Source organism: Bos taurus, chromosome 11 (genome assembly GCF_002263795.3).
Source record: "Bos taurus isolate L1 Dominette 01449 registration number 42190680 breed Hereford chromosome 11, ARS-UCD2.0, whole genome shotgun sequence".
Lineage (NCBI taxonomy): Eukaryota > Metazoa > Chordata > Mammalia > Artiodactyla > Bovidae > Bos > Bos taurus.
The window spans coordinates 67,784,835-67,809,266 of record NC_037338.1 but is presented as its reverse complement, the minus strand read 5'-3'; the positions used below and the strand labels follow the sequence as shown (position 1 = coordinate 67,809,266).

The 24,432-nt window shown below is 37.8% G+C and overlaps 1 protein-coding gene across 3 annotated transcripts in view; it reads left to right on the top strand.

Moving 5' to 3' along the window:
- The first annotated feature begins 1,397 nt into the window (after window positions 1–1,397).
- NFU1 (NFU1 iron-sulfur cluster scaffold) overlaps window positions 1,398–24,432 on the top strand; it is a 28,935-nt gene continuing 5,900 nt past the window's right edge. Inside the window, exons 1-6 of one of the 3 annotated variants that reach the window (NM_001046566.2) lie at window positions 1,411–1,473; window positions 3,974–4,074; window positions 7,528–7,663; window positions 13,475–13,541; window positions 15,177–15,291; window positions 19,918–19,978. In NM_001046566.2, the coding sequence (NP_001040031.1) occupies window positions 1,412–1,473; window positions 3,974–4,074; window positions 7,528–7,663; window positions 13,475–13,541; window positions 15,177–15,291; window positions 19,918–19,978 (542 nt within the window). In that variant the 5' untranslated portion in view covers window position 1,411. Of the gene's footprint in view, window positions 1,474–3,973; window positions 4,075–7,527; window positions 7,664–13,474; window positions 13,542–15,176; window positions 15,292–19,917; window positions 19,979–24,432 lie in introns of those variants that run through there. The other 2 variants (XM_010810135.4, XM_059891503.1) reach the window with 2 other exon arrangements.

Below are 24,432 nucleotides of genomic sequence, written 5' to 3'. Positions count from 1 at the left end.
TCTGTCATCCCCTTTTTCTCCTGCCTTCAATCTTTACCAGCTTCAGGGCCTTTTCCAATGAGTCAGTTCTTCCCATCAGGTGGCCAAAGTTTTGGAGTTTCAGCTTCAGCATCAGTTCTTCGAATGAATATTCAAGACTGATTTCCTTTAGGATGCGCTGGTGGGATCTCCTTGCAGTCCAAGGGACTCTCAAGAGTCTTCTCCAACACCACAATTCAAAAGCATCAATTCTTCAGTGCTCAGCTTTCTTTATAGCCTAGCTCTCACATTCATACATGACTACTCGAAAAACCATAGCTTTGACTAGACGGACCTTTGTTGGCAAAGTAATGTCTCTGCTTTTTAATATACTGTCTAGATTGGTCATAACTTTTCTCCCAAGGAGCAAGGGTCTTTTAATTTCATGGCTGCGTCACCATCTGCAGTGATTTTGGAGCCCAGAAAAATAAAAACTGTCATTGTTTCCATTGTTTCCCCACCTATTTGCCATGAAGTGATGGGACCAGATGCCATAATCTTAGTTTTCTGAGTGTTGAATTTTAAGCCAACTTTTTCACTCTCTTCTTTCACTTTCATCAAGAGGCTCTTTAGTTCTTCACTTTCTGCCATAAGGATGGTGTCATGTGCATATCTGAGATTATTGATATTTCTCCCAGCAATCTTGATTCCAGCTTGTGCTTCATCCAGCCCAGCGTTTCTCATGATAACCTAGACAGCATATTAAAAAGCAGAGACATTACTTTGCCCACAGAGGTCCCTCTAGTCGAAGCTATGGATTTTCCAGTAGTCGTGTATGGATGTGAGTTGGACCATAAAGAAAGTTGAGCGTGGAAGAACTTATGCTTTTGAACTGGTGTTGTAGAAGACTCTTGAGAGTCCCTTGGACCTCAAGGAGATCAAATCAGTCAACCTAAAGGAAATCAGTCCTGAATATTCATTGGAAGAACTGATGCTGAAGTTGAAACTCCAGTGCTTTGGCTACCTGATGCGAAGAACTGACTCACTGGAAAGGACCCCGATGCTGGCAAAGATTGAAGGCAGGAGACCCGGTCGACAGAGGATGAGATGGTCGGATGGCATCACTGACTCCATGGACATGAGTTTGAGCAAGCTCCGGGAGTTGGTGATGGACAGGAAAGCCTGGCGTGCTGCAGTCCATAGGGTCGCGAACAGTCAGGATTGAGCGGCTGAACTGACTGAACTGGTTTCAAATAGCCAGACTCAAGCCCGCCGGGCCAGTCCGCAGCAGCGCCGCGAGTGGCCAGTAGGGTGCGCTATTCCCGGTGCCTTGCCTGATCTCAACTGACCTGCGCCTGCGCTCACGCCTGCGCGGGGCTTCGGCACCGCTGCGAAGGCAGGGGGAGGCGGGGTGGGCGAGCGTCCTGCCCTACGCCTGCGCACTCGGACTAAGATGGCGGCGGCGGCCCGCCTGGGCTGGGGAGTTGCTGCCGCTGCCGCGGGGCTGCGGAATCGGTAGGTGGTGATCCCGAAACTGCATAGGGGTGCCGCTGGGCTTAGCCATCTGAGCGGTGGTCGTCCCGTTCGCCCCCTCTTAAACCGAGTGGGGAGAAGTGCCCCTGACCTTGCTTTTAGGTTCACTCCCATCGCCGAGTTAAGACTTGAATCTAGAGGCGGGCAGCTCTCGGTGACGCAGCTCTGCGACCCAGGTTCTGGCGGACCGTGCCATTCCTGGTCCCAAGCTCCGAGACCCGGTGCCTGAATCCCTGCGGTGGGGAGACTCTCAGAGACCGACTGTAGGGACCCCACTGAGGAGCTCTTTTTAAATCGTGGCTCCTCCAGCTCCTCTACCATGTGCATTTCCTCTGCCTTTTAAACACAAAATCAGAATGTCAGACAAAATGTCATCATTTTCTCAGTGAAGCCCGGAAACGGAACGTGACCTGAGGTCACACAGCAATGAAGTGATGGAACTCATGTGCATCCAGAACCCTAGATTTCCCCCGCCCACTCCTACCGGCTAAACCCTCTTGGTTTCCTTGTCTTTCCTCTTTCTATTTGCACTGTCTTTGACATCTGTCAACATTGATTAGGCGAAAGGCACCTAGGGCTTAAGTAGCTGTTGTACCCTGATTTCTCGAATGGAACAAAAGGAGCAAAGAGGCTAACAAAGGTTGACCTCCTCAGTGTTAGGGATTTTAGTGCTGATGATGCTTTTAAAGTTGAAATGCATTTCCTAAAAAATTAGCTTTGCAGAAGGATTTTTTGTTAGTCACCTCTTGTCTCCCTCTCTTATTCCTGAAATAATTTAACTCACCTTTACTGTTTTATTACTCTAGACTCATTTCTTCTCAGATTATTTGTCCTTTCTGCCTTTTCCATCCTCGATGCCCTTCCATAGTCCAAGGTATCCAAGATTTAGGGAGTGTGCTATATATAAAAATATCTTCACCCCAAACCTGAATTCCATTTAATAAACAATTGTACTGCATGGCCAAGCACTGTTTTAATCACTTTACATCGATTATTTGGATCCATCTTTGCCTTAATCTTTATGAGGTAGCTGTAAATATTAACTTCATCTTAGAAATGAGGAACCGAGGTAAGTCATCAGGCTAGTGGCTAGGGACAGAAATGAAGACAGCCCCTCCTTTTTGCAGGTGAAAAGAATCAGAAATGTAAAAAACAAAAAATGATCATAAATATGCTTAAAATTCCTCAGTGAAATAAAAATTAGAATGGATGGGTGTATTAATATTTAAAGTAAACTGGGTTTTAAAGTAATTACATCAGATTTCTAAAATTTTCACAACTAATGTCTCTTTTTGTTTTCCTTTTCCAGTACTATTTGTTTTTCCCTTCTCCTTTTGTTTTTAAGTTGTCAAATCCATGAAAAGAATAGCCAGTCAACACCTGGGAAATTTTGTAACTCTGGTTACTCCATTCTGATTATATTCAGGGTGAAATACAAAACAGGGTCAATATGTTTCCAATCAAAAAGCACATAGGCTGTGGACTTCTTTAGCAGTTTGGTGGAGAATAGTATACTTTCTGTTAGACTTGGAGGCATTTGAAATGCGTTTCAAAACAAATAGCAGAGGTTATTGAAAGGCAGAGACATTACTTTGCCAACAAAGGTCCATCTAGTCAAGGCTATGGTTTTTCCAGTGGTCATGTATGGATGTGAGAGTTGGACTGTGAAGAAAGCTGAGTGCCGAAGAATTGATGCTTTTCAACTGTGGTGTTGGAGGAGACCCTTGAGAGTCCCTTGGACTGCAAGGAGATCCAACCAGTCCATTCTGAAGGAGATCAGCCCTGGGATTTCTTTGGAAGGAATGGTGCCAAAGCTGAAACTCCAGTACTTTGGCCACCTCATGCAAAGAGGTGACTCATTGGAAAAGACTGATGCTGGGAGGGATTGGGGGCAGGAGGAGAAGGGGATGACAGAGGATGAGATGGCTGGATGGCATCACCGACTTGATGGACATGAGTTTGGGTGAACTCCTGGAGTTGGTGATGGACAGGGAGGCCTGGCGTGCTGTGATTCATGGGGTCACAAAGAGTCGGACATGACTGAGCGACTGAACTGAATTGAACTGATCTCTTTCCAGGGAAACATAGTGGTAGAGACCGAAAAGGAGGGAGATTTTTCACTGTATTTACTTTTATTCCCTTTGAATTTTGAACCACGTGACTCTATTACCTAGTTGTTTTTGTATCTGAAAAAGGAAAAAGTTTGTAGCTTTGCCTCCTTCATGCATAGCTAATAGTCTGGAACTTTTACACCAAATATTACAATATTCTGTGTACACTCAGTTTTCAAGGTTGTACATTTCCCCTTGAGCTCTTGTTTTTAAATTGTTTGCAGATATTGCTTGCCTAAGGGAGTGGAAATAATGTTGATGGAAAATGAAAATTCATCTTGGGTTATTATTTTCATTGTGGTTTTTTTTATATATGAGAAGTAGAAACTTGAGCTTATCTCCTAAAATGTCATTTTTGTTTTTAAATATAGATTCTGTCATGTGACGAGTCCATATACAATTAAGAAACAGCTTCTGCATCAGTTTTTCCAAAGACCACTTTTCCCACTCCCTGCAACCTTATGTAACACAGGTAAAATTTCATCTCTTTTAGAGCAAACCACCGGAACGAAATTTTGTAGGTTGTAAACAATGAGAATTTGTACATTTTCTATTCAGATGCTTATGAAAAGAATATAACATTTTTTCTATCATAAATCACACTTTAATTATTTGCTTACACATATCATTTGGCATTAAATTTCAAGAATCCTGAGTACAGTGTCCAGTAAATCTGTGAAATCTTAGCATGTTGTGTAACACATGTTCTGGAACATAAGAGTTGCTCAATAAGTAATTTCTGAAATGGAGATATAAAAAGAAGTTACAAATGGGTATGAAGATAGGATTTGAACATTTTTGCAATGTGACCACAGTCATGTGGTTAGGGAACCTTGGGGCAAGGGTGTGTTGTCTGTCTGTCTGTGAATGCCTACCTTATGGAGCTGTAAGAGTTTGGATTTGCTTATGGAGCTGTAAGAGTTTGGATTCAGCTCTTGGCCCATCTCCATTTCCATTGCTGTCTTGAACTGCTTATGGCCATTCTCTGGAGGGTGGCCGACTGTGTCTTATGGCATGAGTTGGATCAGGGTAGAGACCTTACCTCCCTTGTATCCTGGGGCAAAAATAGGATTGCCTTCCTTGACTCTTTCCTTGAATCACAGAGCAATTTGGGCATAAATAGTAATTCACCTTAAGCTACTTTAATTAGACTTAAATTTTATGGAACTGAATTACGTAGTCATCTAGGCTTTCAAGTTGGAAACCTGCTTATTTTAGTCTTTGTTATTGACGTCAGGAACCATTAATCTGTATTTTGGGGGGAGATTATGTCTACTTTTTTATCCGTTACCTGATTGGTCAGAAACAGGGTTAAAAGAACCTTATTTTCTGTGTATTTACAGAAAGTGGTTGCAGCTTTTTCTATAATGTTCCGTCTGAAAAATTGTTCCCTTGTCAGAGGAATTTATTGCTTGGAAGTATAAATGTTTTAAATCAGGTATTAGGTTGGCCAAAATGTTTGTTTGTTTGTTTTTTTACCATAAGATGGCTTTAATAGCGCTTAGTTGTTTTTAACTTCATTCAAAACAATTTTGTTAGATTGTATTCTACAGCTGCCATATCAGCATGCATTTTTTAAAAAGCTTATCTAATTTGAAGAACTTTTTATAGTTACTGTAATATTGAAGATGGAGGATAAAAAGGAACATTTTCAGCATATTATACTTTATTATTTCAAGAAAGGTTAAAGTGCAGCTGAAATGCAAAAAAAAGATTTACGTTGTGTATGGAGAAGGTAGTATGATTGACCAAATATGTCCAAGTGGTTTGCAAAGTTTCACACTGGAGATTTCTCACTGGATGATGCTCCATGATCAGATAGAGCAGTTGAAGTTGGTGGCAATCAAATAGAGACATTAGTTGAGAACAGTCAGTTTTATACCATGTTGGAGATAGCTGACACACTCAGTATATCCAAATCAAGAATTGAAAATCATTTGCACCAGGTTGGTTATGTTACTCACTTTGATATTTGGGTTCTATGTAAGTTAAGCAAAAAAACCCTTCTTGACTGTATTTTGGCGAGCAATTCTCTACTTAAACATAATGCAGATGTTCCATTTTTAAAACAAATTGGACAGGCGATGAAAAGTGGGTACCATTCAATAATGTGGAACAGAAGAGATTGTGGGGTAAGCTAAATAAACCACCACCAACACACCAAAGGCCGGTCATTATCCAAAGGTGGGATTGGAAGGGAGTCGTCTATTATGAGCTCCTTCTGGAAAACCAAACAATTCCAAGTACTTCTCCTAATTAGACCAACTGAAAGCAGCAGTCAAGGAAAAGTGTCTGGAATTAGTCAACAGAAAATGCATAATCTTGCATCAGGATAACACAAGACCACATGTTTCTTTGATGACCAGGCAAAAACTGTTACAGCTTTAAATTTTTTTATTTTAAAATTAAAGGAACTTTCAGGCCAACCTGGTACTTCAATGTTGGAGGTTATCATTTAAAATTTTTCTCCTTATTAGGATTTGCCTGGTCACCAAGTCACCAACCAATATCTTTACAAGACAGTGACTTAAGCAAAATGTATGGGAGTTTTGCTCTTCTTTACCAAGAAAATGACTCATCATCAGTTAGCTGGAATTGTCTGGAGAGGTGCAGAAAGAATCTCAGCTGTCAAATTAGAATGTTCTTTTGTAATAGTTAAGTATTTTTATACCAACCATATGTTTTGCCAAATTTTATCAATTTCTAATTTAAAATAAAACTGTTACTTTGTGATATTTTACTCTTTCTTAAGACAGGTGATGTGAGGATCATGACAGGGTAGAAAGACTGAGCTTAAATATCTTTTTCTTTTATGCTTGGCACTAGTAAGTTTGAAGTGGCACTATGCACAGTGGTTAAACGCGTGCTGCAGAACTGGCCAGGCTCGAGTCCAGGCTCTGTCACTTAACTAGGTGGGAGACTTTGAGGTTTAGTTTAGTCATTTATAAATTAGGATAAAAACAGTGCTTCCTTGGCAGGATGTAAGGATTAAATGATATAACTCACATAAAGTGCTTAGCACCATATGCAACACATGATAATTACTCAATAAATTAACCTATTTCCATGTACTGCTCTAAGGTGAGAATTGGGTGTGTTTTTTTTTAAACTAAGTTTATTTTTATCGTAAGTAACCAGAACCTGTTTAATAGTTGTAAACTATTAAGACCTCAGTATTATCTTTTTGTCCTGCAAGCTGTTATCATAATAGCAAGGTAGGAAATTCAGGATTCTGTTATTCTCAATCTAATCATGGCCTGAGAAGAAACAGAAGAATTTCTGAAGATAATTTTAAAATATCCTGAAAAGTAATTCACGTGGAGTCTCACTTATATGATGATTTATAATGTCACTATACCTTTGGACAAGTTATTTAACTTTTAGTAATTTAACGAGTAATTTCTAAGTCTCAGTTTCTTCTTTTGTAAAGTAGGAACAATAATACCTTCTTCATAGGATTGTTAAAGGCTTAAATATATTTAAAGCACTCAACCCTATCTCTGACATGTAATGAGTAAGCATAAAATAAATATTATGATAATTTTTTTTTTTTAAATGTTAGCACTTTGGGAAGTGATGATGATTTGTAATTATAGCCAATTTGGTATTGAGTTACCAAAGAGAATACATCGAAGACTGCCTTCCTACTTAGGTATACGATTTTGCTAGAGTTTGTGGAGTAACAAAACTATATAAATAATATTAATATAAAATTCAATGTAATTATCCTAGATATTTTTATAAATTTGCTTTTTATCTTTAACAAGTCTTCTTTTGTAAGCTTGGGCAAGAAAGCTTTATTTTTTTGTTTTCTAATTCTTCTTATATCTTTTGGTTCTCTGAAAATGAGCACTTCATAGTCCATAAGGTTGTTAACTAGTATTTTTTTCTAGAATAACATTCCTTTTTCTTTTTTCTCTTTTAGTGAGATACATGTTTATTCAAACACAAGATACCCCAAATCCCAACAGTTTAAAGTTTATTCCAGGAAAACCAGTTCTCGAGACAAGGACCATGGATTTTCCCACACCAGCTACAGCATTTCGCTCCCCTCTGGCTAGGTATAGTATTATTTTTTATTTGCTTTTACTGAGAAACATAAATAACTGACTTCAGGAGTTAAGGTAGCCTTAGCTATTGCACTTTTATGTGCGTTGCATCTCTTCAGTATAAAGATTGTTTTCTTTTCAGGTAAACAATAAAGAAAAACAAGATTTGATATTAAGAAACTCTTCTCTTGAAAAGTGATGTACTTAAGAGATCTGTAGCGTGACTAAATAGAATTTATATTTTTACTTTTAAAAAATCTATCAAAATGGTAATATGGCAGATATCCATCCTAAATCTTTAAAATGCTGTTTTTTAAAAAACATAAAAATGTGCTCATTTTATTCTCAAGGATAGCTGAACTTCTAGATGCTTCAAAATAGAGTAGTTTCTAAAACAGTCCTCTCAGAATTATAAATGATGATAATTATTAGATGTGGCATGAATTTTTAATAAGTGAGTAGTGACAGTTTTTATTCATTTTTATTGAAGTATAGTTGATTTACAATATTGTGTTAGTTTCAGGTGGATAGCAAAGTGATTTTTTAATTTTTCTTTTCAGATTATATTCTATTATAGGTTATGAAAAGATACTGAATGTAATTCCCTGTGCTACATAGTATATACTTGTTGCTTATCTATTTTATATGTAGTAGTCTTTATCATACTCTTGCCTGGAAAATCCCACGGATGGAGGAGCCTGGTGGGCTGCAGTCCATGGGGTCGCTAAGAGTCGGACACGACTGAGCGACTTCACTTTCACTTTTCACTTTCACGCACTGGAGAAGGAAATGGCAACCCACTCCAGTGTTCTTGCCTGGAGAATCCCAGGGACGGGGGAGCCTGGTGGGCTACACGACTGAAGTGACTTAGCAGCAGCAGCAGCAGCAGCAGTCTTTATCATTAATTCCATCCTTCTAATTTGTTGCTCCCTTCCTTTCCCCTTTGATAACCATAAGTTTATTTTCTGTGTCTTTGAATCTGCTTCTGTTTTGTATAGATTCATTTGTATTATTTTTGAGGTTCCACATTTAAGTGATATCATACAGTATTTGTCTTCCTCTGACTTACTTCACTATGTATAATATTCTCTAGGTCCATCCATATTGCTGTAAATTGCATTATTTCGTTCCTTTTTATCATTGAGTAATATTTCATTGTACCACATCTTCTTAAGCCAGTTATCTGTTGATGGCCACTTGCGTTGTTTCCATGTCTTGACTATTGTAAATAGTGCTACTATGAATCCTGGGGTGCATGTATCTTTTGGAATTAGAGTTTTCATTTTTTCTGGATATATATCCAGCAGTGGGATTGTTGAATCATATGGCAGCTCTATTTTTAGTTCTTTAAGGAACTGCCTTGCCGTTTTCCATACTGGCTGTACCAATTTACATTCAGTGGTGACAATTTTTAAATTCACTAGATAAAGACATATTAAATGTATGCCAGATGATAAGCCACAAGGATAAAATTATAAAACCCCTTGTAAACTGATAGCTAGAGAAATCATTTAAAATAAAAATGTTAAAGTCAGTCACATCAATTGAAATTTTTGGTAACCTAAGTCTGATACTGATTGCCAAGGATATTGAGAAAATAAAATTTAGATAACTGTTTCTGTATACACACAGCCATTTTATGTGTCTCATTTAGGGGAGCCAGAAATATGCTTATCTCAAGAATGGTTTTTAAAGTTTCTAGTTAATCAGTGTGCAAATTTCCTTTGACCTAAACGTGCCACTTCTTGGAAGATATCTTAGCACATTTGTTTTTTGTGCTTTTTAATACAAGCCACAGTAAGAAATATTTTATATGATGATGCACTATACACATATACACATATACATACAAAGATATACCTATATCTGTGTATACGTATGTGTATATATATATGAATTACATACATGTGTGTGTGTATATATATATATGAAACAAGTGTTTGATGGGGCAGTTTTTGCCTTTATAAGGTATGAAACTTGGTTATATTTCCTTTCTTTTTATATTATTATGTTCTATTTTATTTTATTGAATAAAATCCTGGTTACTACATAATTGATTTTATAACTTACTGGTAGGTCTGAAAAACACTGCCTGAAAGAATTAACACGTATATACATAAGTTGTGTGCAGTGGTGTTCATTGTAGCCTTGTTGATAATGGTAGTAAGTTGGAAACGATCTAAATATTCATCAGTATGGATAGTTAGATAAACTTTGTCCATCCATAGCCCACAGATATTGAAAAGGATGAGGAGGAACCATATTTACTGTTAATAGAGTGACATCTAAGACATACTATTAGTGAAGAAAGCAAGTTGCAAAACAGTGAATACAGTATGTTATTATGTGTATGAAAACAAAACACAAAAATGCACTGACAAAAAAGGTATGGAAGAATGTATATCAAACTGATAACAGAGAATTCTCCAGGCCAGAATACTGGAGTGGGTAGCCGTTCCCTTCTTCAGGGAATCTTCCCACCCCAGGAATCAAACCAGGGTCTCATGCATTCCAGGTGATTCTTTATCAGCTGAGCTGTTAGGAAAGCCCAATAGTTTGAAATGTGTACATCAGATATAAGCTCACATATTTAGTATTTTTAAAAATGTAAAAATAAAAAAGCCCAAATTGATTCAGTTATAAATTGGTTGGAGATCATTGTCAGATGTTCAATTGGCCAAAACCTTTTTCAAATTAATCTTTTAGAATTCACCCATTTCTTGTGTTTACAGAATTTGTTATCTTCAGTCAATCTTATTTTGTTTAGCAGAGAATATTTTTGCTGTAAACATGAGGACGGAAACCAGTCTGTCCTACTGGTCACCGTGTCCCTAATGCTTAGAACGGTGTCTGTTACTCGGTATTCAAATATTAGTTGAGTGAATGAGTAAACAGGAATATGTCTGACTTCAGGGAGGCATTTGACTTGTTTTTTCCTAGCCTTGCAGAGAAGATGAGGAAATACAAGCAGAGGGTAGACCTACCTCTAAGGACATGTGAAAGGGCTCTGAATCTCTGTAGTTGGCGTGTTTATTCAAGACATTTTAAAAACCAGCAACATTAATAAGATATAATTATCAGTTTTTCAGATGATAGGATTTGCTTATCTGTTGGATGACAAAATTCAGAGACATTTTAAAAAGTTTTATTAGGCTTGTATGATAGGTTGAAGCAAATAAGATAAAATCTAGCAAGAGTAAGTATTAAGCTGTGTGCTTAAATTTTTTAAATGCCTAGCACAGTTATGGGATAGAAGAATCTGACCTCTCAATTACATTAGAAATATGCTTTAAAAAGTCAGTCAAACAGAGTCCTAGTGTCCAGCATAAGAGAGGTAATAGTTTTTGTATTCAGAACAAGTTAGACTACCTTTGGGAGAGTATGTTCATTTCTAGGTATCATATTTTGTTTACATTGATGAGTTGAAATTGTCCCAAGGAAAATAACCTAAATGACAAAGCATTTATAATAATGCTTGAAACTCCTGTTTCAGCTTTTTCTTTCTCTTAGGGACAGAACTTCTGAACTCTTTGCTCCAAGCAGTCTCCATGATATGGCCCATGTGTGTGCTCAGTTGCTCAGTCGTGCCTGACTCTTTGCAGCCCCATGGACTGTACAGCCTGCCAAGGTCATCTGTCCATGGGATTCTCTAGGGAAGAATACTGGAGCGAGTTGCCATTTCCTACTCTAGGGGGTCTTCCCAACCCAGGGACTGAAGCCCCACCTCTTGCGTCTCCTGTATTGGCAAACTGATTCTTTACCATTGCATCCCCTGACATAGATCAGGTGTCTTCTTTTGCAATGTGCTTTCATTTGGAGGAAAAAGAAGTTTTGCTAATAGTGCTAATCAAGGGTCCTACTTAGAGGTCTGTGTTTTGATTTATTGCATCATAAGCTGCAACCCAGAGAAGGCGATGGCACCCCACTCCAGTACTCTTGCCTGGAAAATCCCTTGGACGGAGGAGCCTGGTGGGCTGCAGTCCATGGGGTCGCGAGGAGTCGGACACGACTGAGCGACTTCCCTTTCACTTTTCACTTTCCTGCATTGGAGAAGGAAATGGCAACCCACTCCAGTGTTCTTGCCTGGAGAATCCCAGGGACGGAGGAGCCTGGTGGGCTGCCGTCTATGGGGTCACACAGAGTCGGACACGACTGAAGTGACTTAGCAAGCAAGCAAGCAAGCTGCAACCAAAAACTTTGTGACAACTTGCAGGTTTAATATTAAGTGGTTGTGTAAAGGACTTAGCTGACATTGTTTCAGAAAAATTCCTAAACAATTTCAAAGCAGTAATTTTGATAACATTCTTGCAATGGTAGACAAAGAAAAGGAAAACTGTGACCTTCCTTGGAGTATGTCAGCTTTTATTCCTAAAGTTGGGGGAAAAGGATACTGCTCTAGTGTCTGCTAGATGTGGTACATGTATCAGTGACTGGGAGGGAGGCCGTATTTCAAAATCCTTTGAAGGGTTTTTCAAATTATAATCTGCCCCTCTTTCTCTTAAAAATTACCTTTACTGAAATATAATTTACGTACAATAAAAATCATGGAATTTCCAGTGTACAATTTATTGGGTTTTGCTAAGTATATACAATTGTGTATCCACCAAAAAAATACAAATATAAAACATTTTTATCACAGCAAAAGATCCCTCATTTCCCTTTGTTTTCAGTCTCCTCTTGCTTTACCTCCCTGGTAACTTTTTTTTATGGCAATGACTTAATTTTTAAAATTTTATTAAAAAATGTTTTTTCTAGGAGGGAGGGGATATATGTATACTTACAGCTGATTCATACTGTTTTATAGCAGAAACTACAACTTTGTAAAACACTTATCCAATTAAAAAAAGATAAAACCAAATAAAAAATGATCAGTTAATCCAATAACAATGTTTTTTCTAGCTTCTTTGAGATGTAATTGTTATAAAACATTGTATAAGTTTAAGGTATACAGTGTGAAGATTTGATACACATATACATTGTGAAATGATTACCACAGAAAGGATAGTTAATACATCTCTCACCCTGGTAACTGTTGATCTTCTTACCCTATTGTTAAATTGCTGACTTCTGTCCAACTCTTTGCAACCTCATGGACTGCAGCACACCAGCCCTCCCTGTGCCTCAGTTATCTCCTGGAGTTTGCCCATGTTCATGTCCATTGAATCAGTGATGCTACCTAACCGTCTACTCCCGTTTTGCCTTTTCTAGAGTTTCATATAAATGGAACCATGTAGTCTTTTGTGTTTGGCTTCTTTGATTTAGTATGATGATTTTGAGAGTCATCCTTGTTCTTGTAGGGATCTGTAGTTCATTTCTCTTTACTGCCAAGTAATACTGTTGATACAAAGTTTGTGTGTGCTCGGTTACTCAGTCCTCTCCACTCTTCGCCGCCCTTTGGACTATAACCCTAGGCCAGACTGTCCTTGGGATTTCACAGGCAAGAATATTGGAGTGCCATTGGAGTGCCATTTTGTCCTCCAGGGGATTTTCCCACGTCTCCTGCGTCTCTTGCATTGCAAGTGGATTCTTTACTGCTGAGACACTGGGGAAGATCTGATATACTGTATGGTTATTCCCAATCTGTTTTGTCATTCCCCAGGGCTTCCCCAGTGGCTCAGAGGTAAAGAATCTACCTGCAATGCGGGAGAATGGGTTAAATTCTTGGGTTGGGAAGATCCCCTGAAGAAGAAAATGACAAGCCACTCCAGTATTCTTGCCTGAGAAATCCCATGGACAGAGGAACCTGGCGGGCTGCAGTCCATGGGGCTGCAAAAGTGTCAGATGCAACTGAGTTATTATCTCTCAGTTTTTATTTTTTCACAGGCAGTTATTTAGGATTGAGGGGGTAAAAAGTGTCTTTTTTGGACCAGATTTCATCACTGTCACAAAGGTAAGCAGAGTATTATATAAAACAAGATGTGATGTACTTCTCCTTTTTTCTGAGTCCAATGCTGGTGTCCAGAATATCCATTCTTAATGTGTTTTACACATGCTGTTATTAAAAATCTCAAGTTTACGTCTCATATTTCTCAAGATAATTATTTAATAGAATTCACAAGTTGAAATTAACTTCTAGATCTCTTGTTTTTCAAGAAAGAAAAACATAAGCTTCAGAGAGTTAAATGCAGTGTCCAAGACTCAACCTTGGCAGGACTAAAATTTAGGCTTCCAAGTATTGTTTTTACTAATTCTTAGCTTACACTGATAGACTACAAAAAGAAGTAAATAAATTATCAAATATATATATGTTAATATATATATCAAATATATATATATATATGACCAACAGAATGCTTGAATATTTGTCTTCTTTCACAGTGAGCATTTATAAAATGGCGCCTGGCACATTTTTGTGTCAGCCTGCCATCCCGCAATGAGACTTTAGAGCTTCACAGATGAGAGCAGTGGGCTGTGTACTTCTGTAACACTTGGATAATCTCTTAATGTCAAAAAATCAAACTAAATATGCTATACCCATCCAATATCTGAGATCATATTTGGTACAAAAGACTTTCATTTTTAAGTGTACTAGATTAATGAGAAATGAATTACTTAAATTTAAACTGCATATTCTTTTAAATCTATAATTGATATATATGTGCTGAACTTAATCTCTTGTCCAGTTTTGTATCAAAATCAAAAGTATTCAATGAACTCCTCTTAAGCAGTTTTGAAGGATTACACTTACTGATTTACTTATTTTTATTTCTTACTTTACTGGGTCTTCGTTGGTTGTGTGGGCTTTCTCTAGTCGCGGCGAGCGGCGGCCACTCTTCTTGTGGTTTGTGGGCTTCAGTAGTTGCAGTACATGAGTTCAGTAGTTACGGCTCGTGGACTCTAGAGCACAGGCTCAGTAGTTTGTGGCCCATGGGTTTAGTTGCTGCAAGGCATATGGAATCTTCCTGGACCAGGGTCGAACCAATGTTCCCTGCACTGGCAGGCAGATTTCTATCCACTGCACATCAGGGAAGGCTATGGATTGTTTCTTAAGGATACCAATCTTGTTGACAGTCCACAAGTCCTCTAGCATAGTAGCCATAGATGAGACATGTTATAGTTTGGGTTCAACAGTTATGTCTTTGATGCTCTTAAGTAATATACATAGGTTGAATTTTTTAAATAGTCATAGGATATCCTGTATAGTTCATCAAGCAGTTATATCCTATTTTATTAAAAGAATGGGAAGTCTGTTTATTATCCACTCTAAAAATAGAATCCAGCTCTTTTTACCTTATGAAAAAGTATCATTTAGTCATTTTGATATCCCCTCTACGGAGCATGTACACACACCACACTTAATACAGGTTTGATGAATGATTGAATGGGATATGTTCTAAGATTGTATCTTCTAAAAGTCATTATAAGCTAGCTCCTCAATAGTAACTGACGTATTTTCTAGAAATGAGTGCTATTGCATGTTATAGAATATAAATAGGGAAAGAGTCCTAAAAGATTCACATTATTGTTTTGTATTTTGTCTTTGCTCTTGGATGAAAATGTAATGTTTTCCTTCAAATATTTACAGGAGAATGAAGAATTAGACTGGAATTTATTGAAACCAGATATCTATGCCACAATTATGGATTTCTTTGCATCTGGCTTACCTTTAGTTACTGAAGAAACACCTTCAGGAGAAGCAGGTAATATGTTGGGAATTAATATTTAGCTTTTTAAAAAAATTGTTCTGGTTTCTTCACATTTGTCTTGATTTCTGAAACCATGGGAAATAGATTTTTGTCATTATACTTTATTGAGCGCTAGAACCAATTCCAGAGGGGATAAAACCTCATGTATACTAGTTTTACCCATCATTTTATAAAATGTGTCTTTACATGGAATATATTATAAAAAACTAAAACTTTCAACTATAAAAATTTCAAACTACTATTATTTGTTACAATATTTATAATATTATAGTATAGTATAATATAACATAATATTTTATTGTTTTCAAAATAATATAATGCTCACCAGCTTGCCCTTCTCTCAGATTTAACAGAAGTTTAACTTTCTGCCTTAATTACTTTAGAATAATTTCTAAACACACTATTAAAGATAATAACGACCCCAGTTTTCTTGCCTGGAGAATCCCATGGACAGAGGAGCCTGGGGGGTTGCAGTCCATGGTGCTGCAAAGAGTCGAACACGACTGAGTGACTAAGCATGCACATGTGCACATATGTCTACACACACACACACAAACATATGTATAATCACCTTTAAATGGTACAGTTTAACTTCTAGATATATACTCTAAATGAGTCTGATAAATGTACACAAGACAACATGTGGAAGCATATTTCAACATGTTCATTGAAATATTTAAAAAATATATTAGCAGTTAAAAGGAGTGAGCTTGATTAGGAGATACCAATGTGAAAAGAAATGCAAAAAAGCAAAATGGCTGTCTGGGGAGGCCTACAAATAGCTGTGAAAAGAAGAGAAGCGAAAAGCAAAGGAGAAAAGGAAAGATATAAACATCTGAATGCAGAGTTCCAAAGAATAGCAAGAAGAGATAAGAAAGCCTTCTTCAGCGATCAATGCAAAGAAATAGAGGAAAACAACAGAATGGGAAAGACTAGGTATCTAGTCTTCAAGAAAATCAGAGACACCAAAGGAACATTTCATGCAAAGATGAGCTCGATAAAGGACAGAAATGGTATGGACCTAACAGAAGCAGAAGATATTAAGAATAGGTGGCAAGAATACACAGCAGAACTGTACAAAAAAGATCTTCACGACCCAGATACTCATGATGGTGTGATCACTGACCTAGAGCCAGACATCCTGGAATGTGAAGTCAAGTGGGCCTTAGGAAGCATCACTACGAACAAAGCTAGTGGAGGTGATGGAATTCCAGTTGAGCTATTCCAAATCCTGAAAGATGATGCTGTGAAAGTGCTGCACTCAATATGCCAGCAAATTTGGAAAACTCAGCAGTGGCCACAGGACTGGAAAAGGTCAGTTTTCATTCCAATCCCAAAGAAAGGCAATGCCAAAGAATTCTCAAACTACCGCACAATTGCACTCATCTCACACGCTAGTCAAGTAATGCTCATAATTCTCCAAGCCAGGCTTCAGCAATATGTGAACCGTGAACTTCCTGATGTTCAAGCTGGTTTTAGGAAAGGCAGAGGAACCAGAGATCAAATTGCCAACATCCGCTGGATCATGGAAAAAGCAAGAGAGTTCCAGAAAAACATCTATTTCTGCTTTATTGACTATGCCAACACCTTTGACTGTGTGGATCACAATAAACTGTGGAAAATTCTGAAAGAGATGGGAATACCAGACCAACTGATCTGCCTCTTGAGAAATTTGTATGCAGGTCAGGAAGCAACAGTTAGAACTGGACATGGAACAACAGACTGGTTCCAAATAGGAAAAGGAGTTCGTCAAGGCTGTATATTGTCACCCTGTTTATTTAACTTATTTGCAGAGTACATCATGAGAAACACTGGACTGGAAGAAACACAAACTGGAATCAAGATTGCCAGGAGAAATATCAATAACCTCACATATGCAGATGACACCACCCTTATGGCAGAAAGTGAAGAGGAGCTCAAAAGCCTCTTGATGAAAGTGAAAGAGGAGAGTGAAAAAGTTGGCTTAAAGCTCAACATTCAGAAAACGAAGATCATGGCATCCAGTCCCACCACTTCATGGGAAATAGATGGGGAAACAGTGTCAGACTTTATTTTTTGGGGCTCCAAAATCACTACAGATAGTGACTGCAGCCATGAAATTCAAAGACGCTTACTCCTTGGAAGGAAAGTTATGACCAACCTAAATAGCAGGTTCAAAAGCAGAGACATTACTTTGCCAACAAAGGTTCGTCTAGTCAAGGCTATGGTTTTTCCTATGGTCATGTATGGATGTGAGAGTTGGACTATGATGAAGGCTGAGCGCCGAAGAATTGAGGCTTTTGAACTGTGGTGTTGGAGAAGACTCTTGAGAGTCCCTTGGACTGCAAGGAGATCCAACCAGTCCATTCTGAAGGAGATCAGCCCTGGGTTTTCTTTGGAAGGAATGATGCTAAAGCTGAAACTCCAGTACTTTGGCCACCTCATGTGAAGAGTTGCCTCATTGGAAAAGACTCTGATGCTGGGAGGGATTGGGGGCAGGAGGAGAAGGGGACGACAGAGGAGGAGAAGGGGATGACAGAGGATGAGATGGCTGGATGGCATCACCGACTCGATGGACGTGAGTCTCAGTGAACTCCAGGAGTTGGTGATGGACAGCGAGGCCTGGCGTGCTGCGATTCATGGGGTCGAAAAGAGTTGGACACTACTGAGCGACTGATCTGATCTGATCTGATCTGATGTGAAAAGATATAAAAAATATTAAGTGGTAAAAGGAGACTGAAGTGTTTATTTACAGATTCTTACAAATATGCCATTTATGCAAATTTTAAATAATACATGGAATAGTTACATGTGTTCTTGATAGGTATATATGTAAAACTGATATATCATTTTGAGAGCCTTTTGACTACCTCTGCCAAAATGTAAAAATACACAAGGCTGTCGACCCAGCACTAGAAATTTACCTCATAGATATATTTGCAAATGTACACTGATGAATACTTTACACAAACACATAAGTAGCAGGATTGTTAGAAATAGCAGCAAACTGGAAACGATTTAAAAACTAGCCAAAAGAAGACAAATTCATACAAAAATTACTATGCATTTATTTTGAAAATTGAGCCACATCTTTATATGCTGATACGGAAAAACCTTTTAGGTCTATATTAAATAGAAAAAGGAGAAGGCAATGGCACTCCACTCCAGTACTCTTGCCTGGAAAATCCCATGGATGGAGGAGCCTGGTAGGCTGCAGTCCATGGGGTCGCTAAGAGTCAGGCACAACTGAGCGACTTCACTTTCACTTTTCACTTTCATGCATTGGAGAAGGAAATGGCAACCCACTCCAGTGTTCCTGCCTGGAGAATCCCAGGGACAGGGGAGCCTGGTGAGCTGCCATCTATGGGGTCGCACAGAGTCGGACACGACTGAAGTGACTTAGCAACAGCAGCAGCAAATAGAAAAAAGCAAGATACATAACAGTGAATGTAAATATAGACATGTAAATGTAAACATGTACTAGAAGGAGGGTATATACTAAACTAATGATAGCAGTCGCCTATAGAAGTGATGATGGCAAAAGGAACTTAGGTTTGCTGATGTAAGAGAATTTTAACTTAATTATATTGTTTATTTTAAAAAATCAAAGTTGATGTAATTTAATATTAATATGTTGGTGTTTATATTGTTGCCAGAATCCTAGTGTTTGTCACAATGTAATTTGAATTAGCTGTATTTTTAGTTTTCCCAATGATAAAAGAGATTTTTTTCCAAATAAATGTAAAACCCATAAAAATAGACATATGTGAAGATCTATATATAACCTTACAAAGTAAAAAGGAAAACAAAAATGGACTTTGCTGGTGGTCCAGTGGTTAAGAATCAGCCTGCCAATGCAGGGGATGTAGGTTTGATCACCGGACCGGGAAGATTCCACATGTCTCGGAGCAGCTAAGCCCCTGCACCACAGCTGCTGAGCCCATGCACGCTAAAGGCTGTGCTCCTAAACAGAGAAGCCACCGCAGTGAGAAACTCATGCAGCACAACTGGATAATAGTACCTGCTCCCTGCAGCCAGAGAAAGCCTGTGTGCAGCAACGAAGACCCAGTGTAGCTAAAAATAAAAAATTAAATAAATTTTCTAGAAAAGAAAAAAATGAAAAAACAAGGTTTTTGTTCAGATTTGTAGAACATTTTAGAATTTCCTTAAGGCTTATATCTGTACTTAGTATGATTGTCATCATGAAAACCACTAAATTGAGGGGTTAAAAATTTAACTTAAAAAGTAGTTAAAAAAGACTTAAAAAGTGCCTTTTTGTCTCAAAGTTTTCATCAGGATCCAGGCAATGTCTTTTCTTTGCTCCTTTTCAATCCTTGAGAAGGATGAAAGTTTACAAATATATTGACCAAAAAATTAAAACCCTAACATCATTAGTAGATCATGTTATTTCAGTATATTCACAGTTATCACCATGTTGATCAGTGCGCCTTAGTTTTTCTTCAGAGAATCAAATGAATGATCCTTCCATTTTCCCCCTATCACTTATTTCACTATACCAAGTTGCATGTTCTATGCTTTTTTTAATGAGACATTAAGTTAAAGTCACTTTATTTTAATATTTGTACTTGCATGGATATAAAATTTATTTTGTTGATATGTTTTATTTGTAATTGTTTCTAGGATCTGAAGATGATGATGAAGTTGTGGCAATGATTAAGGAATTGTTAGATACTAGAATACGGTATGTGTTTGTCTTTCTACCTGAGATCAGATACACTACAGTGTAGCAATAAATTTTTGGTTGTCTCTGAGGTTGTAGTAGAGTTCCAAAACAAGTATAAGTTAATGTAAACAAAATAGGTAATCACAGAAATTGAATTCTAAAGTCTGCAGTTTCTTTACCATCTGAGCCACCAGGAAAGGTCCCTCCAAAATGTATAACACTCTGTCTAAATATAGTCAGTAATTTATGTAATTTATCTTGCATGGTCACTGTTTGGATTTGATATTATTATAATACCAAATTTCTTAGAAAGAAGAAAATGACTTAACAGTGTTTGGGAGAACTGTGAGGAGAGGAGTACCTCTTTTCAGGCTGCTGCCCCACTTTTGCTTATAGTAAACCAATGGTCCTGCTGAGAGTTCCAAAAAAATCTAGGTAAAATACACAAAAAGTTTGTTGTTGGACAGTATGATATAGCTGCCAAAGCAAATAAGATTCTGTAGAGGGGGGAAGCACACTGAAGCTTCTCTTGGGGTATTTACTCATTCTTGGTGTGAGGTTAGAGTATGAGAAGGTGGGCAAAGAGCAGCCATTGAGAAACAGAGAAACTGTGTTAACTTTCAGCAAATTTGTTGAGATTTGGAAGAATGAAGCTTTGACTTTAAGGAGCAAGACCCCAGAGGAAAGAAAAATGTAAGCCTCAGCACTCAGAGCTTCTCCCCACAAGGCACTTAGTTGTTTTTAGCTGTGAAAGGAAAGAGACTAAGTGAAACAAAAGACAGTTGAAAACCTGAGCAGAGTTTTGGCAGTTTTATGGTGCTGGGAGTGATAAAACTTGGAGTTTAGTATCTGTCAAGGAGGGTGGGGCCTCAAAGAACATCCAGGCTCTTAGTTGGGTTCTCTAGAGGACTATACCGTTGAAAGAGAGAAGCCAGAGGTAGACCAAGCCTTGTGAAACTATAGGCCAGTATTGAATGAACTTAATTCCACAGAGGGTTAAGCTGGTGCCACAAGATAGGATGAACCCTTTCTAGTATAATATAATCCCAAGTCACTTTAGTTCTTCATATTCGTTGTCCATCATTTATTGCCCCCCAAATTACTAGGCATAGAATTTGGAAACTGAACCAACAGAAAATAAAACAAATCCATTGATAACCTAGATGTGAGAGTTATCAGACATGATCTTTAAAATGATTGTGAATAAAACGTTAGAGAAAACAGAAAGTCAGATGAATTTCATCAGAAGACTGGAATCTATAAGAAAAAGTAATTCTGAAACTAAAATATACAATAGCTAAACTTAAGAACTCATTAGGTTAGTTGAATGTCACACTGGATTCTGTTGGAGAGAAGATTAATGTACTGGAATATTTTAATAGGGCAGTAGGAAATATCCAGCTAAAGCACAGAAAAGAGAATGGAAAATACAGCCAAAAAAAAAATGATAGACATAGAATATGTGACAAAAAAAAGTCTCACAATATCCTGTAGACTTTTTAATATATGTAGAATTTAAATATGTGACAAAAATATAATGTGCTAAGTATAAGAGTAAGTGTTCTTCATTCTTGGCATATCTGGGAATTAATAACAGTATAATGTATTTTGCTGAGCTGTGTGTGCTCAGTTGGGTCCGACTCTTTTGAGACCCCATGGACTGTAGCCTGCCAGGCTCCTCTGTCCATGGGATTTTCCTGGCAAAGAATACTGAATTGGGTTGCCATTTCCTTCTCCAGTGGATCATCCCAACCCAGGATCAAACTCACATCTTCTGCGTTGGCAGGCGAATTTTTTACCACTGAGCCACCTGGGAAGTCTGCACTAATCTGTATTCAGTTCAGTTCAGTTCAGTCGCTCAGTCGTGTCCGACTCTTTGTGACCCCATGAATTGCAGCACGGCAGGCCTCCCTGTCCATCACCAACTCCCGGAGTTCACCGAAACCCCTGTCCATCGAGTCGGTGATGCCATCCAGCCATCTCATCCTCTGTCGTCCCCTTCTCCTCCTGCCCCCAACCCCTCCCAGCATCAGAGTCTTTTCCAATGAGTCACCTCTTCGCATGAGGTGGCCAAAGTATTGGAGTTTGTATATAGGTTAATTAACAAGAAATAAAATTGTCAGATTGCCTGTTGAAAAAAGCTATATACTGCCTATAAGGACAGTACCTTAACTATAACTTAACTATAAGGACAAAGAAAGGTTGAGTAGAAAGATTGAGAAATATATAGCATGCAAAGAATGGATAAGAGAAAGCTGGTATAGTTGTACAGATATCAGACAAAATATACTTTATAGCTAAAGACATTACTAGCAATAAAGAGAAATCTTTCATAATAATAAAACGGTAATTTCTGTGAGGAATATATACTAATTTTAAACATATGCATCTAATAAGAGCTTCAGAATAGATGAAGAATATTTGACAGAACTAAAATGAGAAATAGATAATCCACAATTAACAGTGGAAGACCAACACATCTCTCTTAGAACAAGTAGAGCAAACACATACAATGATGAGTAAAAATACGAACGTTTTATACACGTGATTAACAAACCTGACTAAATTGTCACACATGAAACATTACACCCAACAATAACAAAGTGCTTATTTTTTTTCAAGTGTACATGGAAGATTTACTAAACGGGACTATATTCTAAATCATAAAGCAAGCTTGAACAAATTTTCTGGATTGAAATCATTGAAAATATTATTTTCTATAGTTAGATTAAGCTAGATGTCAATTACCAAAAGGTATCTACATAATCTATATATATTTGGAAACTAAACAGTGCTCTTCAAAAACACCAATGGTCAACAAAGAAATCGCAAAGGAAATTTAAAATAGAGTTTTTGCATGACCTTTGGATAGGCAAAATTTTTTTTTTGCAAGACATAAGAAAACTTAAGAGAAAGACATATAAAGTAGACTATAATAAAAATAAGACTTCTTCGTCAAAAGATATCACTTACCATGAAGAAGCAAAGCACAGATTAGAAGACATTGATAATATGTATGTCAGAATATATTTAAAATCTCTTACATAATGTTAAGAAAAGACAATCAAATAGAGACTGGAGCAGTCTCTTCACAAAAGCACTGGAGTAACAATTCATGAAAAACAATAACCAAATGACAGTAAACATGAAAAAGTACTCAACCTCATTATAGATATTCAGATTAAAACTGTAATGAAATATCACAGCATATCCACTGGAATGATTAAAATTATTAAAACTGACAACACCAATTGTTGGCAAGTTTGTGGGGCAACAGGAACTCTCGTGTACTGCTGGTGGGAATATAAGTTTAAATAACTTTGGGAAACTGTTTGGCAGTAGCTACTAAATCTGGACATAAGCCTATTCTTGGTGAGCAGTTTCACTCTTGGGTACATTCTTAGTTGTAGTTTATTAGTATGCCATATGGAGAAGGCAATGGCAACCCACTCCAATACTCTTGTCTGGAATATCCCATGGATGGAGGAACCTGGTAGGCTGCAGTCCATGGGGTCGCTAGGAGTGGGGCATGACTGAGTGACTTCACTTTCACTTTTCACTTTCATGCACTGGAGAAGGAGATGGCAACCCACTCCAGTGTTCTTGCCTGGAGAATCCCAGGGATGGGGGAGCCTGGTGGGCTGCCGTCTCTGAGGTCGCACAGAGTCGGACACAACTGAAGTGACTTAGCAGAAGCAGCAGTATGCCATAGGATATTTGAAAAAATCTCCATAGCTGTGCCATTTGTAAAAGCCAAAAGCTGGTATTAACCCAGATGTCCATCAGCAATAGAATGAGTCCTTCTCTGGTGGTCCAGTGGCTAAGCTTCATACTCCCAGTGCAGGGGGCCCAGGTTCAATCCCCAGTCAGGGAACTAGATCCTACATGCTACAGCTAAGATCCAGAGCAGCCAAAGAGATAAATAAGTAAAAACTAGATATTAAAAAAAGAATAGATAAATTCTGGCATATTCACTTAATGGAATACTCTGCAGCAGTGAGATTGAATGAACTATTACTATATGCCACAATGTAGATGAGTCTTGCAAAGAGAAAAAGAAGCCAGATTAAAAAAGTTAATACATTGTGCTTTCTAAATGAAATTTATGTTTATAAACTATAAAGTTAAAAAGCAGGCAGAATTTGTCAGTGGTGATAGCAGTTGGAATAATGGCTACCTTTGGTTGGGAGGAGTGGTAAAAAGGAAGAATAGGGGGGACTTCTGGGGATCCAGTGTTCTGTTTCTTGGTCTAGAACATATATATGTTCAGTTTGTTAAAATATACTTAATTGATCTTACGTGATTTATGCATTTTTTTGAATTATTTATATTTCAATGAAAAGTTTTAACTGGAAAAAAAAAAGCCAGCACATGTCAGTCTCCCTCCATTTACTTAAAAGAAGTGAATGAGTATATCTTAGGTAATCAGTATAATTATTAGGAAATTTGAAATCTTAAATGATAAATAAGAT